General features: G+C 38.0%; 1 protein-coding gene across 1 annotated transcript in view; it reads left to right on the top strand.

The window, feature by feature from the left end:
- Positions 1–13051, top strand: part of MPP4 (membrane palmitoylated protein 4) — a 29215-nt gene that overhangs the window by 13109 nt on the left and 3055 nt on the right. Inside the window, exons 11-22 of the mRNA XM_015868126.1 lie at positions 25–89; positions 814–831; positions 1781–1819; positions 2783–2803; positions 3790–3804; positions 5256–5297; positions 6098–6268; positions 7370–7450; positions 8361–8454; positions 9235–9343; positions 9912–10046; positions 10968–12896. Coding sequence (XP_015723612.1) covers positions 25–89; positions 814–831; positions 1781–1819; positions 2783–2803; positions 3790–3804; positions 5256–5297; positions 6098–6268; positions 7370–7450; positions 8361–8454; positions 9235–9343; positions 9912–10046; positions 10968–11159 — 982 coding nt within the window. The 3' untranslated portion in view covers positions 11160–12896. The remainder of the gene's footprint in view (positions 1–24; positions 90–813; positions 832–1780; positions 1820–2782; positions 2804–3789; positions 3805–5255; positions 5298–6097; positions 6269–7369; positions 7451–8360; positions 8455–9234; positions 9344–9911; positions 10047–10967; positions 12897–13051) is intronic.

The following is a 13051-nucleotide window of genomic DNA, read 5'->3' as shown; positions in this document are numbered from 1 at the left end:
TGTGCTATGTTTCTTTCTACGCAGGAAGCAGCGAGAATTCTGGTGGACTCAGCCCTTCCAGCCCCACTTCTGTCTCAAGTCATCATTGTGTGAGTAAAAAGTTATTTGAATGATAGAGCAGGAAGGAAAAATCTTGTCCCTGCTTCCAGGGATACAGAAATTACAAGCTCATACAAATTCTGTTTAAGTCAAAGATAGTATGTCTAGAGCCGTGTCATAACTTCAGAAGTGTTTTAAGTGGTCTCTTGAAAATAATTACTTCATGGTAATTGTATGTGGAGGACTGGTGATGGTTGCAGTCATCTCCAGTGTTATTGATACCTGACTGAGAGAACCTGTGAATTCAGTTCCTTCTGGAATCTTTGAGTTAGGAGCACTCTGTGCTAACAGAGTCGGGTCTGAAATGACATAGGTACTAGCACTATGACTTTCCAGGGGCAAAGAAAACTGTTCTGTACTGGAAGTTGACATACAATGCTTTTAGAACAGAATGGAGTATTTTTTCTTCAAGCTATAAGTTAAGCTTCATTGCTCGTTGGAGATCTGGAAACATAATCTTCCAACTACGTAATTTAACTTTCAGGAAGCTTGTAGTTATTCCCAGACACAAAGAACGTTCATTCTGTTTTCTCTTCCCATTTTTTTCTATGGTTCTTTATACTTATATAATACTTTTTTTCTCTTGTGATAACTTCTAGATTAAGTGCTTCATTGCATAGGTTTCTTCTGAATCAAAATGATTTGTTTGTTAGAGCTCTCTTTTACCATAATTTTATTGCATTTTAACTGCTTCAATGGATATACTCTGGATAGTAAGCACTGTGGAAGAAGGTAGGAGATGGTGTGTGGATTTTATTGTATTTCTGTACTTAGAATCAACATAGCACTTGGTTTTCTAGGCTTTGTAATAGTTGCCAGAATTAAGGTAGTTTGAGTTTCTTTGTGTCTGTGAAGTTCTTACATTTTTGCACGTAAGCCTTTTGATTGCTACAAGTGATAGAAACTTCCACTTTTGGTTAATTTAAGCTATGCACAATCTGATGGGGAGCTGAGAGTTTGGGGTGCTTAGAGGAGGGAAAGACAGCTTTTTCCTTCTTCCATCTTCAGCAGATGATGTGAACAACTCTGGGAGAGCACCTCTTCAAAGGATATCTTTGGGCAAATACTTAGAATGGAAGCAGGAGTTTATTGGGATTAGAACATGGTCAGCTGGAAAATAGCTCCTGCTGGGTCTGTCTGTGGAACACAAGCAGAATGTGCAAACCTAGGGTTGCCCAAATCAATGACATTGGATTTCAAGGACACAAATTGATGAGATCTGGTCATAAAAAGGAAGCTGAATCAATGTTTTATTTTTCTTTCTTTGTAAAAATAAGATCAACCAAATAAATCCATTTCTGTGAGTGACACGTAACCAAAACATAACCTAAATGATGCGGAGAGGAAACACGGAGTGTAAAATTGTACTCTGTAATGGTAATATTTAATAAGTCTTCACAGGGTAAGCAGAGCAACTATCATGTTAAAACTTTTATTTCAAAAAGAGAAGTCAAGTTGGATGCGTTCAGAGCAGGAGCTTACTGCTCTGCTTACTAAAGATGAAGATCGTCAAGAAGTTGTGGTTGCAGTGCTTGAAATCCATAAATATCTAAAGCTGATCTGAACTCCAGTTCTCTTCTTTCAGTTGTTTGAGTTCAGTCTCATTATGTGTAAGGCTTTTTCCCTCCTGTTTTTTCCCTGATTCAGATAACTTTTTTTGTGTGTGTTGATTTGTCTGCAGAGGATGACATGCAGATTGATGAGAAGTGTGTGGAAACAGGTAACAATTGAATTCAGGCTATTGTTTTGCTTCAAGGTAATAGCTAATCAAAGCTGATTTTATTTCGTTCATATCTTACCAGAGTAACATATGCACTGTATGAAAATGAGCTGTCTGCAGTTCTGGTGTACAGTGAATGACTGCTTACAGTGAAATGTGCTGAAATGAGAGAATGCTCCAAAAATATTTGATTGAGAGCCAGCATCTTTGATTCAGGTTTTGAACTGTGTGACAACAGAAGTTTTGCATCTTTAATGCCAGAGATTATTGTAATCTTTGAGAACCCACACAATTCATTGTCAAGAGTTTGAGTTGATGTGAATGCATTTTTAGGCACTGAGCTAGTATAGGGTTTCACAAGTAAATAGTATATATGAAGAACTTGAAGCACAGCTCACTCTTCCTTCTTCTGAGGTATTTAAGAGAGTTCTCAAGGGAGGATGTGATCCTGTAAGTATCTGCTGCAGAACTTTTTGCAGTTTTCTGAAGCAGTTGTTGACAGTCCACATCTGGATTGCATTAAGAAGCATGAAAAACTGCTAGCACATTCCTTGTATCTTGTTAAATTTGTTAAATGCCAGTTTGAAATTCTGAGACATTGCCCCCAGGTAATATTGTTTATAAAGGCATCGTGACGCCTAAATGCTTTTAGATGTGTTGCCTTCAGGTGCCTGGTGCATCACAGGGTTAGTGCGTGCACACAGAATGCCTTGAATATGGTGACCAAAGTCCCTTAATCTCACCTAATCTCACATATTATTCTGTTACACCCTTAGCCAGATGCAATTGCCAGATTAGGCAATTAATTCAGGCATGGCCTCAGTGTAGGAGGAAGTGAAGAATATGTATATGAAGTAGACTGATGGGAGCTGGAAAATTCAGTTATAATTCCAGAATTCTATAAGAGGAAAATAATTAGTTTTTGTATTTATTTTAATCTTTGCTATCCGGATTATTAAAAAGATGAAGAAACATTTGAGTCTGGTAAGTTCCTCTGAGCTAACTCTGAATTCCTTGATATTATTTTGCTTTAAGGTGACTGTTTACAGAAAAGCAAGTGGCTGAAAAACAAGCAATTGACAAATACAAGAATACCGTTTTAGCTTTAAAAGCCATTTTGAGTCTATAGTGCCTGTAGGAGCTGTTGATGTGTTAAGAGGGAAAATGGTCTGTATTCTTCATTGTGTGCACAGTCAAGAATATATAGAAAACAATGTTTTTGTAAAATGAATGTGTTATGTATAAGTCAATCAGTGAGGGCGTTTCTTTGGGTTTTTTTTAACCAAGCAAATCCTTTTAGATAACAGCTACCCATCTATTGCATATTCAAAGTTCTGCAAAACGTGAAGTCTTCTGAAACAAACACATTTTCCACTAAAAGAAGTCTCCTACTTTTAAATTTCTTTGAGGTGTTTGGCAGTACTATAGAGAAAACGTCATTCCTACTCCCTTTTCCTGCAGCTCTTCTGCATTTGCCAGTAGGATCTTCTTTTATCACAGGTCATTGATTTTCTTCCATCTCTGTCAGAGCCCAAATTTCTTAAGACAAATCTTCAGGGCTGTTTTTTATTTTCAGGCTAGGACACATAAATGCATTTGGGGTTTACTGTTGCAAATCATATTCTTTATTCACCACTGAGTCAGCACTCTGATGTCTGAGTTAGCAGAGTTAGCAGTTAGAGAAATAGAGAAGCAGCAAGTATTTGCTATCCTACATCTTACTAAACAATTAGCTGGCTCTCTTTATGATTTATATTGCAAGTACAATATTGAAATAGATTCTGTAGATGAGGCTCATTCTGAACATTCATGCTCCACGCTTCATTAGGTCTATTTTGGATTTAAAGCCTGCAGTACCTGTTTTCCAAATATCCTAAATTCAGAGGGCCATGCTGGTTGGTTTTCTCTGTTTTAGTTTTGAGAAAGCAGTCAATACTAATTGTTCTTTCTGTCTCTGTCTGAACCCTCAGAGGAGCTTAAAGAAGGTAATGCTAACTTTTTTCTCTCTACCTCTTGTAAGCAGCAGCCTATTAAAATTTATCATGATATGTTGTAGGATGAGGAACTATATTGCTGTTATAATACCTGATAGCTGATATGCTTGTTCACTGTAGATTTCTGTACTGTGCTCTGCACCACATTTATCACGTAGATAAAGCATAAATCTCAAAAAGATTGGGATGACATCTCAAAATAAATGATAGAAAGGCTATAAGCATAGGTGAGCTGTGCAGTACTCTGAACTTTGCTGTAGTCAAGCAGTTCTGTGCCAAGTAGGGTTTTCTTCAGTTACAAACAAGGATTTATTAGTATATATACAAAGTGGGAATATAAATGTCTTTTAAAGCTATGAGTAGTGCAGAGTGCATAGGCCCAAAAAATAAGCATCTAACCTTGTTTTGATATCTGCTTGCTTATGAGACAGCTACCAGTCAATTGACAAGTTCTGTAGTAGTAGGCTTTAAATGCAGTATTGGTTCTGGAACAAGAAAATAATTTTCATTTGCAAAGCACCTCAAGATACAAGATACAAAGGCTTTCTCAAGGGAATACACAGCTTGAATAATTATACATGTGATCAGGGAAAATTAGGAGCCCTTCTTGAAGAGAAATAAAATACCCATGTCATTAGGTTTCTTGTTGCTTTCCAGTCACATCAATAAAATAGTTGAGCTGGAACACTGACCTCTGGGGAAAGTGATATTTTTGAGCATTATAGAAGACAATTTAAAAAAAAAAAAAAAAAAAGCATGTGGAGATTTAGGAGGCTTATCAAAATGTTTATACCACTACAAGAAACAGCAGGAGAATGGGGACACAACAAACTGTGGAGGAAACAGATTTTTCTGGAATATTGGAGTACAGATATATTTGATCCAAAGGTGATTTAATAAAAAAAAGAGTAGCTGAGTGGTCTGACTATAGATGTGCATTGCATATTCCAGGCGTGCTGTTGGGCAGAAATTGATCTGTCTGGTTATTCTGAATGTCTTATTTTTGCTTTTGAGCTACTGTGTTGTTGTTGTAACTGAAGGATTCTTGTAAGCCAGGTTTCAACTGCAAAGCTTAAATTAGGTGGACTTTTTTTGTTTGCACTTTAAGTATTTCAAAACCTCGTCTGGCATGTGATTATTGTAGAAACTGAACAAATAAAACACTGAGGTTTCAGTTCTAACTTAGAAAAAACCATGACATTCCAAGCTTAATTCATATAATTCAAGCTTAATTTCCAAGCTCTTACAGAAAACATGGCCATGTTTGAATATTTCATATTATTGTGCAGTGCGCTTTTTAAACTAGATTAGTTGTAATACTAGCTTGTGTTTTCTGCATTGTTTTCTGCAGCGCTGTTTTTTGGGGATCAGAAATAATTGCTAGCAGTGTAGCTTTGAAACTTTAACTTTCTTTCCTTCATAAGTATTTCTTCTTATTCTAGAAGAGGAAGAATTCGGTGAATTTGGTCAACGAGTCTTCATTGGTACGCAGTGACTAAAGATAAGATGTTTAGGGCTTGATCTTGATTGAATGTTTGTGTGGAGTTTAAATAAAATTATTTGTTCTTCACTTCTCCTAAAGAGTTACTGAACTGAATTCGGCTTGTTTTCCAGACTTTAAGAAGCCATTTTCCTCATACTAGTACTTGTTTTCTCCATTTTAAACCTCTGTTCTTCGTAGATGGTAGATTTCTACTAAGACGTTGCCATCATTTAAATTGATTTTGTTGTATTTCTTTTACTTCAGGCTTATCTATAGTAGAACGTTGTTCTGTTATCTATCTTGCACCAAGAATAATGATGAGGGCTTTCATTAGAGAAGTAAAAGTAAAATTGAAATTCTCAGAGTTGGATACTAACGTGAAGCAATAAGTTTATCCTCGATACTAAACCATAGCATTCTCTATAAAATTTTGTATTCATTTTGTAGGCTGTACCAAAAGTTCAATATTTGCCTTAGCAGAGTGGACCTTAAAAAAAAAATAACATCGGTTGACCTGTTCCTATTGATACTTTATATGATTATAAACTTCTCTTTCGGGTGGCTTTGGGCATACTGTTGTGGTCTTTAATTATGGGCTACTTTTTAGGTAACTTTTAATGAGACTTGATCTCATAACGCTCAGAGGTTCTACCAAGCTAATATACCAAATATTCTAGTGAAATTAACTTTTACACTGCTAAAAAATGCAGCAGGTATTTAGAAATAGACGCTCTAGGCTTCAGAACTACCTGCCTGCATTTTAGTTGCAGATTTTAGTGCTGATGCCTTTGTCCCTTACAGCTGGTTTCCGCAGAAGTATGCGCCTGTGTCGCAGGAAGTCCCGGGCCAACCAGCAGTCATGTTATGCTCGATGTCCCAGCAGCTGCTGTACCGCTTTTGCAGCTCCATATGAGGAGGTGGTTAGGTACCAGAGGCACCCAGGAGATCGGAACAGACTAATTGTACTAGTGGGTAAGCTGTCATTACTTTGTGATGAAACATTCACAGCTTGTAATGGAGGGGAGAAAATGGTCAGTTTGTGTCTGATCAACTGAGGTTTCCTGCTGCTGATTGTGATGGACAGTGACTGAGGACAGCATAGGTAGCTCTGAAAGCAATATGTCAACAATGATTTCTTGTAACTTTTCTCCATTGTTGATTTTACGTTCTAATGTATGTATCAAATTCACTTGAGACAATTCTCTAAGAAAACAAACCAACAAAAAAGCAAAGTCTGCAGAAGAAACCATATGGTTGTGAATTCTGGTTGAAAATGCATTTTATTAGAGAGACGGTTCAGTTTTATATTCAGGTGGGACTGATACATGAAAGGGATAAAATACAGTTGTATTTCACTAGGAAAACATAAGTACATGCAGGCATATTTCTACAACTAGATTTATAAATAATGTGCATGGCAGCAGGAAGAAGAGGGTCTTAAACTCTGGACTAAAAAAATCTCTATCCTGGGTGGAAGGGAAAACTAAAAAGATGTCTTTAATTGTGGTTACTGTAGTAAGTGTTGTATTAAACAGGCTGCCATTTCTCAAGTTCTCTTCACTCATTATGACTGAAAGAAACCTGGTTTTCTGTAGAGTTCCACGTTCCTGAAAAAGCAAACTGAGTAAATGCAGGTTACTTGTCCTTTCCAGCTCTGGAAGCTTATTTCCTGTTTTGTTTTAAAAAGGTATTGCTGAGTTACTTTCCATGAGCGCCCATATTGCTGGGAAGTGATTTGTACCCTCATCCCTCAAACTATTTCAGTCACATCTGGTATATTTTTTCAGGAAGTTCACAAGATCAAACTTATAGAGTTATTGCTGCTAAATAATCCTTCAGCACAGGTAGCAATCTGATTTCTGTTCTGGTGATAGGTCACTGCCTATTACCTAAAAATACAAGTGTATTGTATTTACAGTTTGTGTATGTGCAAAATATTAGAAAATGGTTATCTTAGAGGTCTTTTCCAACCTTAATGATTCCATGTAAATGTGTGTGGGGAGGGTGCACAAAGTGCCTCTAGTAGTACTAGTTGTACAATTAGTAACACTAGTTGTTTTTTCAACTGTTCAGGTCCTGCAGGAGTGGGTGTGAATGAGTTAAGGCGAAGGCTTATTGCAAGCAACCCACGAGAGTTTCAAAGCGCTGTGCCTCGTATGTAATATTCTTCTTCTTTCCCCCACCCCCTTCAAAAATAGTGATAGGGAAATGTCAGGTACTTTGTGTACTCATACACTCTTTGCCATCTGACTGTTTTGTACTATAAACCATAGTAACTTGCTTTTATAGAGGTTGGTTTAAAAGACTATATTTTGGCAGATCAGCTGTAGGCACTTTTAAGTTACAGCTTCTGAAAGCTTAAAACTTCATGTAGCAATAAATGTGTGTGATTTTCTATAATCTTTGCTATTTTCTTTTCCTAGATAAAAAGTAAGAGTATTTCTTAGGCATATTTTAAGTTCATAGCATTTGGGTGATTGGGTATGAGAGTGAAGGGAACTGAAGATGGTGCTTAATAGGCTTTGCAGCTTTCCTTATTAGCCTTCTGGTCTCAAATGAGACTTATACAGATTAATTTTTGACTTAATCATAGAAATTGTCTCTACCTTTGCTTGTTTGATTCTTGTGATTTGGATAACTGAAGAGGAATGTATCAATATGAAGCTTGTTGAAAACTTAGGAATTACATTAGGTTTAAGATTCCAAATATGAGGAAGGTGCAAATGTGAAAGTGCTTGCAGAATGTTTCAGAATGAATATAAATCAGCTTTACCTCAGAGGAGGAAAAGCAATTTTGCATCTAGTTCCAAATAAGTTCCTGATGGATTTAATCCAAACAACTGCACTTCTTCCATTCATAAAAAAATACAGCTTGGCAAGTTTTCAGGGATTTTCAATTGGTCAGCCAGTAGAGTAGACAAGGCTTTTGCTCTGGACTTAAAAATGAAGACTGCTAGTTTTAATACTTACAAAAATATTTATTTATATGCCTTCATGAAAGCTCTCATTTATAACACTGAAAGAATTTACTTGCAGTTGATTTCTACCCTATCTCTACTTTCAGACACCACTCGAGTTCAGAAGAGCTATGAGATGAATGGTCGTGAATATCACTATGTATCAAAGGAAACTTTTGAAAACATGGTATATAGCCACAGGTAAACTATAACACCATCCAAGAGCTGATGGCTTCTTGTTAGGACTTCAGTCTAGGCTCCTCTCCTTACATGTGCTATGTAAGTTTGGTGTATGTCTTGATCAAATTACTTGAGTCTGTTTCAAAAACAATTTGTGCAGTTGCATGTAAGCTTGTCTACAATTAATGTTGGAATCCTTCTAGAAGTGTGGTCTCTGGTCCTGAGCTTGTCTGGCATGATTGGTAAGTTAGGGATATAAGCCCTCCTAGAAACAGGTCTCGCTTTCAAAATTGAGTAGGTCAGGTCTGTCCCTAACCTACATCTCTGTTGTGAAACCTCTGCAATGACATCTCTATGTAAGCACCTCAGCAATAAGGGCCAAACTTTAAAAACCATTCCTTTCTATGCCTCAATATTCTCTGCTGAAACAGGCCAGCTTACCACCAGCAGCTGTACTCCTTAAGTGTAGTGCAGAATGCTCTGAGATCTTCTCCTCTATGAAGTTGCTAGTACTGTGTAGATAATTGAATGGCTTTTTGTCACTAGAATCCAACCCTGAACACTTTATTTGTAATAGTAAAATAAGTAAAAGATAAGTGAAAAATACATTCATTTTAGCTATAGTACTCCTGATTTTGTGCCTGGTATAGCAGGTAAGAACAAAGGTAAAAGTGGGGTCGTATTCATTATGTTTTGTTATCTCTCAATCACTAGATTAGTTTGGAAAGTTTCACACTTAAATGGAACCTTTTGGAGACTGAAGCTCTTTTTCATTTTCTTTCTTTCTCACCACTGTTACAGAATGCTGGAATATGGGGAATACAAAGGGTACCTGTATGGCACCAGCATTGATGCAGTGAGAGCAGTCCTCGATGAAGGGAAGATCTGTGTAATAGATTTGGAACCACATGTGAGTTGCAAAGGGGCAGGGAATCTGCAGCTGGAAGGAAAAATAATTCTATATACATTCATGAACTACCAGAACGCTGTTAAATGCTTTGTCTTGAATTTCCTGTTACGGTGTTTATTAACAGTAGATTTGTCTTTGGATGGGTCTTAGGGGAAAAGTACTACTGCAAAGAGTACATTCAGGTCTGTGTAATTCTCTTGTGCTGCAATGCTTATCTTTTTGGAAAAGACTTTTCCTACGGTAGATCCCCAGTAGTTTTTTGTTCGTTGATTGTTTAAAGTCAGAGTCCTCTTTAACACTTTTGTTAAAGGCTCTGTCCAGATGCTTACTGACATTGAAAGCATCTTCTATTAAGGTTGTCAAGCAGAATCAAGTGACTGGTATGCTATGCTTGCTTTAATAATGTCTGGTCCAGGGATTATCAGTGAGGTCATTTTAAAGTAGGTGTTTATGGAAAAGATTACTGCTAGGTCTGGAGGTAGTAGCACGGTGTAAACAAATGGTTTTCTATTGAGATACAGCTGCAATGAATACACCTGAAATACTTGTTTTTACTCCTTCTTTGCAGGGCATCCAAATAGCCCGGACACATGAATTAAAGCCCTATATTATATTCATCAAGCCGTCCAGCATCAGCTGCATGAGACAAACTCGTAAAAATGCCAGAATCATTACAGATTATTATGTGAACATGAAATTCAAGGTGAGATGTGGGAATAGAAGAGAAGCAACTTGCTACCCTGGGGTTGTGTGTTTAGGACCTAATGCACTCTACTGTGCTACCTGATCCATCTTAACAAGTTGGTGTCTTGAGGTCCAGATCTAAATTCTTTTTTTTCATCTTTTTTCCCCCCTAAATTTTCTTTGAAGTAGGAGGGTTGTGATTTGTGTGTAAGGAATTGAAGCATTTGGGTCAAATGTCTTTATACAAGGAGACTATTTGGGATACTTCAGTTTTAACAATCTACCTTGTGACGAGGTTTGAGCTATTTAGTGTTTGCACTGAAATGTATGGATGAAATGTGCTTCATTCAGTGATAAAGTATTTTTCATGCGGTTTTATGTAATATATCACCGTATTGTGCATAAATGCTGTATAATGTATTACTGTGAGTACTGACATCTGTTGCATAGTGACTTCTATGGACAGAACACAAATCCTGCTTGTAGGAAACACATAGCTTGCGTTTACAGTATGTGTAGTGCATTTATCAGCACTGTTTCCATGCAAATGATAATCAAGCTTAGCATCTTAATGTTTTAGAGGCCTCAGTGCATAACCATATTTGGAAATAAGTCATAATTGCTATGACAGAAAGAAATATGAAAATGGAGAAGGTATATTAAAATGCAGAGTAAGAATGTGTGCAGGAGAACAAGTGGAGGATACTGAGATTCAAGGTACTTCTTTGAGAAACGTATGGCAATCAGCTGTTTCAGAAGCTTGGAGCTGGTCACAGCCAACATTATTCAGTTGTTATAGCAGCTGTAAATTGAAATAATGTACGTTGGCATTGTCTAGTGTACTCACTTCTTGTTTGCATGCACAGGGTGTTCTGCAGATGCTGTGCAGATTATTTCTCTCTACAGAACTAGAGCTTTAGAGATTTGTTGTGTCTCACAGGAAGAAGATCTACAGGAGATGGAGGATTCTGCTAAGAAAATGGAAGCTCAGTTTGGTCAGTTCTTTGATCAAGTGATTGTGAATGACAACTTACAAGAAGCATCTGCTCAGCTGTTGTCTGCAGTCCATCATGCACAGGACGAGCCCCAGTGGGTCCCTGCAATATGGATATGCTCAGATACTCAGACATAATTCAGAGTGGCAGGCAGCTCCATGAAGATTACAGATTATGTTTTACTTCAAGAATAATCCTCACGTCAGGATTGTGAGAATTTATCTTCGTATGCAAGGGATTTGGAAGAGGATTAGGAAAGAAGCTGCTATAGGAGATATAATCATACTATGTTGTGTGTAACTGTTTAGCTTTTATGCTACAATTACACTTTTGTACAAAAAGGAAACACTGAGCTATCCACTACAAGAATAAATAAATCTATTTTGTTGCACGTATAATTTACTCATTGGTGTCCAACCTTTTGGCTTGCTTGGGCCACACTGAGTGAAGAGGAATTGTGTTGAGCCACATATACAGAGGCTGCTTTGAGAGTAATGACTCCTATTTCACTTCTGTGGAAACTACAGCAGATAAGAGCACAACAATGTTATTTAATAGTGCTTTGCAGCTGAGAATTTATTTTTCACTGTGATCACCACTGTTCGTTATGCATTTTGTCAGTGATGAACAAGAGTCTGCGTGTTATGCTCATCAAAACCTGCAGCAGCAGAGGTGCCCCACTGTCACTGCTGCTGAAATGCACCACCCACTGCCCTACCGTGTTCACATCCCATTTGGCCTCCATTAATGTTCAGCAAGCGTTAATGAAAGTCAATAGGTGCCATTTTTTCCATGTGGAGGAATTCAGTGATGCTTTTGCTTCAGATGCCAGTTTGTCAGACTGCCTCTGCTGCTCCCTGTCACACGGCAACAACAGGGAACGGAATACTGGTAGGAAGGTTCACCTCCATCACCTCCACTGCCATACCACCACCATCTGCTTCTGACATTGTGGGCCAGCACAATGAAATAGCAGGTGTTACTTTCAGAGCAGCCTTCATAACATATGCAGTACAGTTACTGTATAAGAAATCAAATGTTCCAGTGTTTTTATTAAAACATTTTTATTTTTTTTTTAAAGAGTAACGAAAACCTCAAACCAATGGGATGTGTTCTTGTTTTTGTGAAGCTCAGCATGTGGTAAGAGAGGGCTTAAAAAAGCCTGGTAAAGAGATATGATGACCAAACTATTCTTTGGAGTGAATGCCTGATTGCAGCTGTTGGAAATTCACAGGTTATACATTTGTGTCAACTGAAAATGCAGTCATAAACATACCAAAACATTCATGATTCTTTGTTTGGTTTTTTTGTTTGTTTGGTTGTTTTTTTGGTTTTGTTTTTAAGTTGAGTTAGTGCTGCACTGCATCCTCCATGTCCCACACCAGCCCAGGCAGTGCTGATTGCACACCGATATGTGGTTGTTGTGAGCAGTGGGTGCACACCTGAGGTCACTTGGGCTGCCACAGTATTTTAGCAGGGCTTGGCTTTTATTCCATCAACTCAAGTGACTGAAAACTGACAAAATATGGATTTATTATAGAGGAAAATCATATCCAAAGCCCCTTTTCTTATTGGTTTGAGTCAAGGCAGCACGTTCTCTTCACCAAAGAGTACAGTGACTATGGCTAACAAATTCCTCACTCTCTTCATCTCACATTACAGGTTTATTGGACTCAGAGGAAACAACTTATCCTGTCGGCCTGGTTCCTCCTGGAGAAAATCTACTGGAGGAGGTTGCGCTGCCTATAAAGAAGTTATTCATGTAGTAAGCCTGCTCTTGCAGCTAGCACTGTGCCAGCTTATAGTGAAGTCAGAGCGGGGTCCTTGGCAGGAAACACACTGGAAAGCAGAGCCCTGCATGGCCCTGGAATGGGGTGAGTACAAGCAGCGGGAGCCGGGCTGGTGCATGAGCTGGTACTTTGCCCCTCGCAGCAGCGGGATGTACATTGAAAAGCAGCTGCCAGAAAAGCACAGCATCGGGTGTTCGTTCCCTTTGCAGTTTGATTTTCTTTTAACTTAGAGCTTGTCA

This window comes from Coturnix japonica, chromosome 7, assembly GCF_001577835.2.
Source record: "Coturnix japonica isolate 7356 chromosome 7, Coturnix japonica 2.1, whole genome shotgun sequence".
Lineage (NCBI taxonomy): Eukaryota > Metazoa > Chordata > Aves > Galliformes > Phasianidae > Coturnix > Coturnix japonica.
Note: the sequence above shows the minus strand (reverse complement) of the source record. Positions and strands in the feature narration are given on the sequence as shown.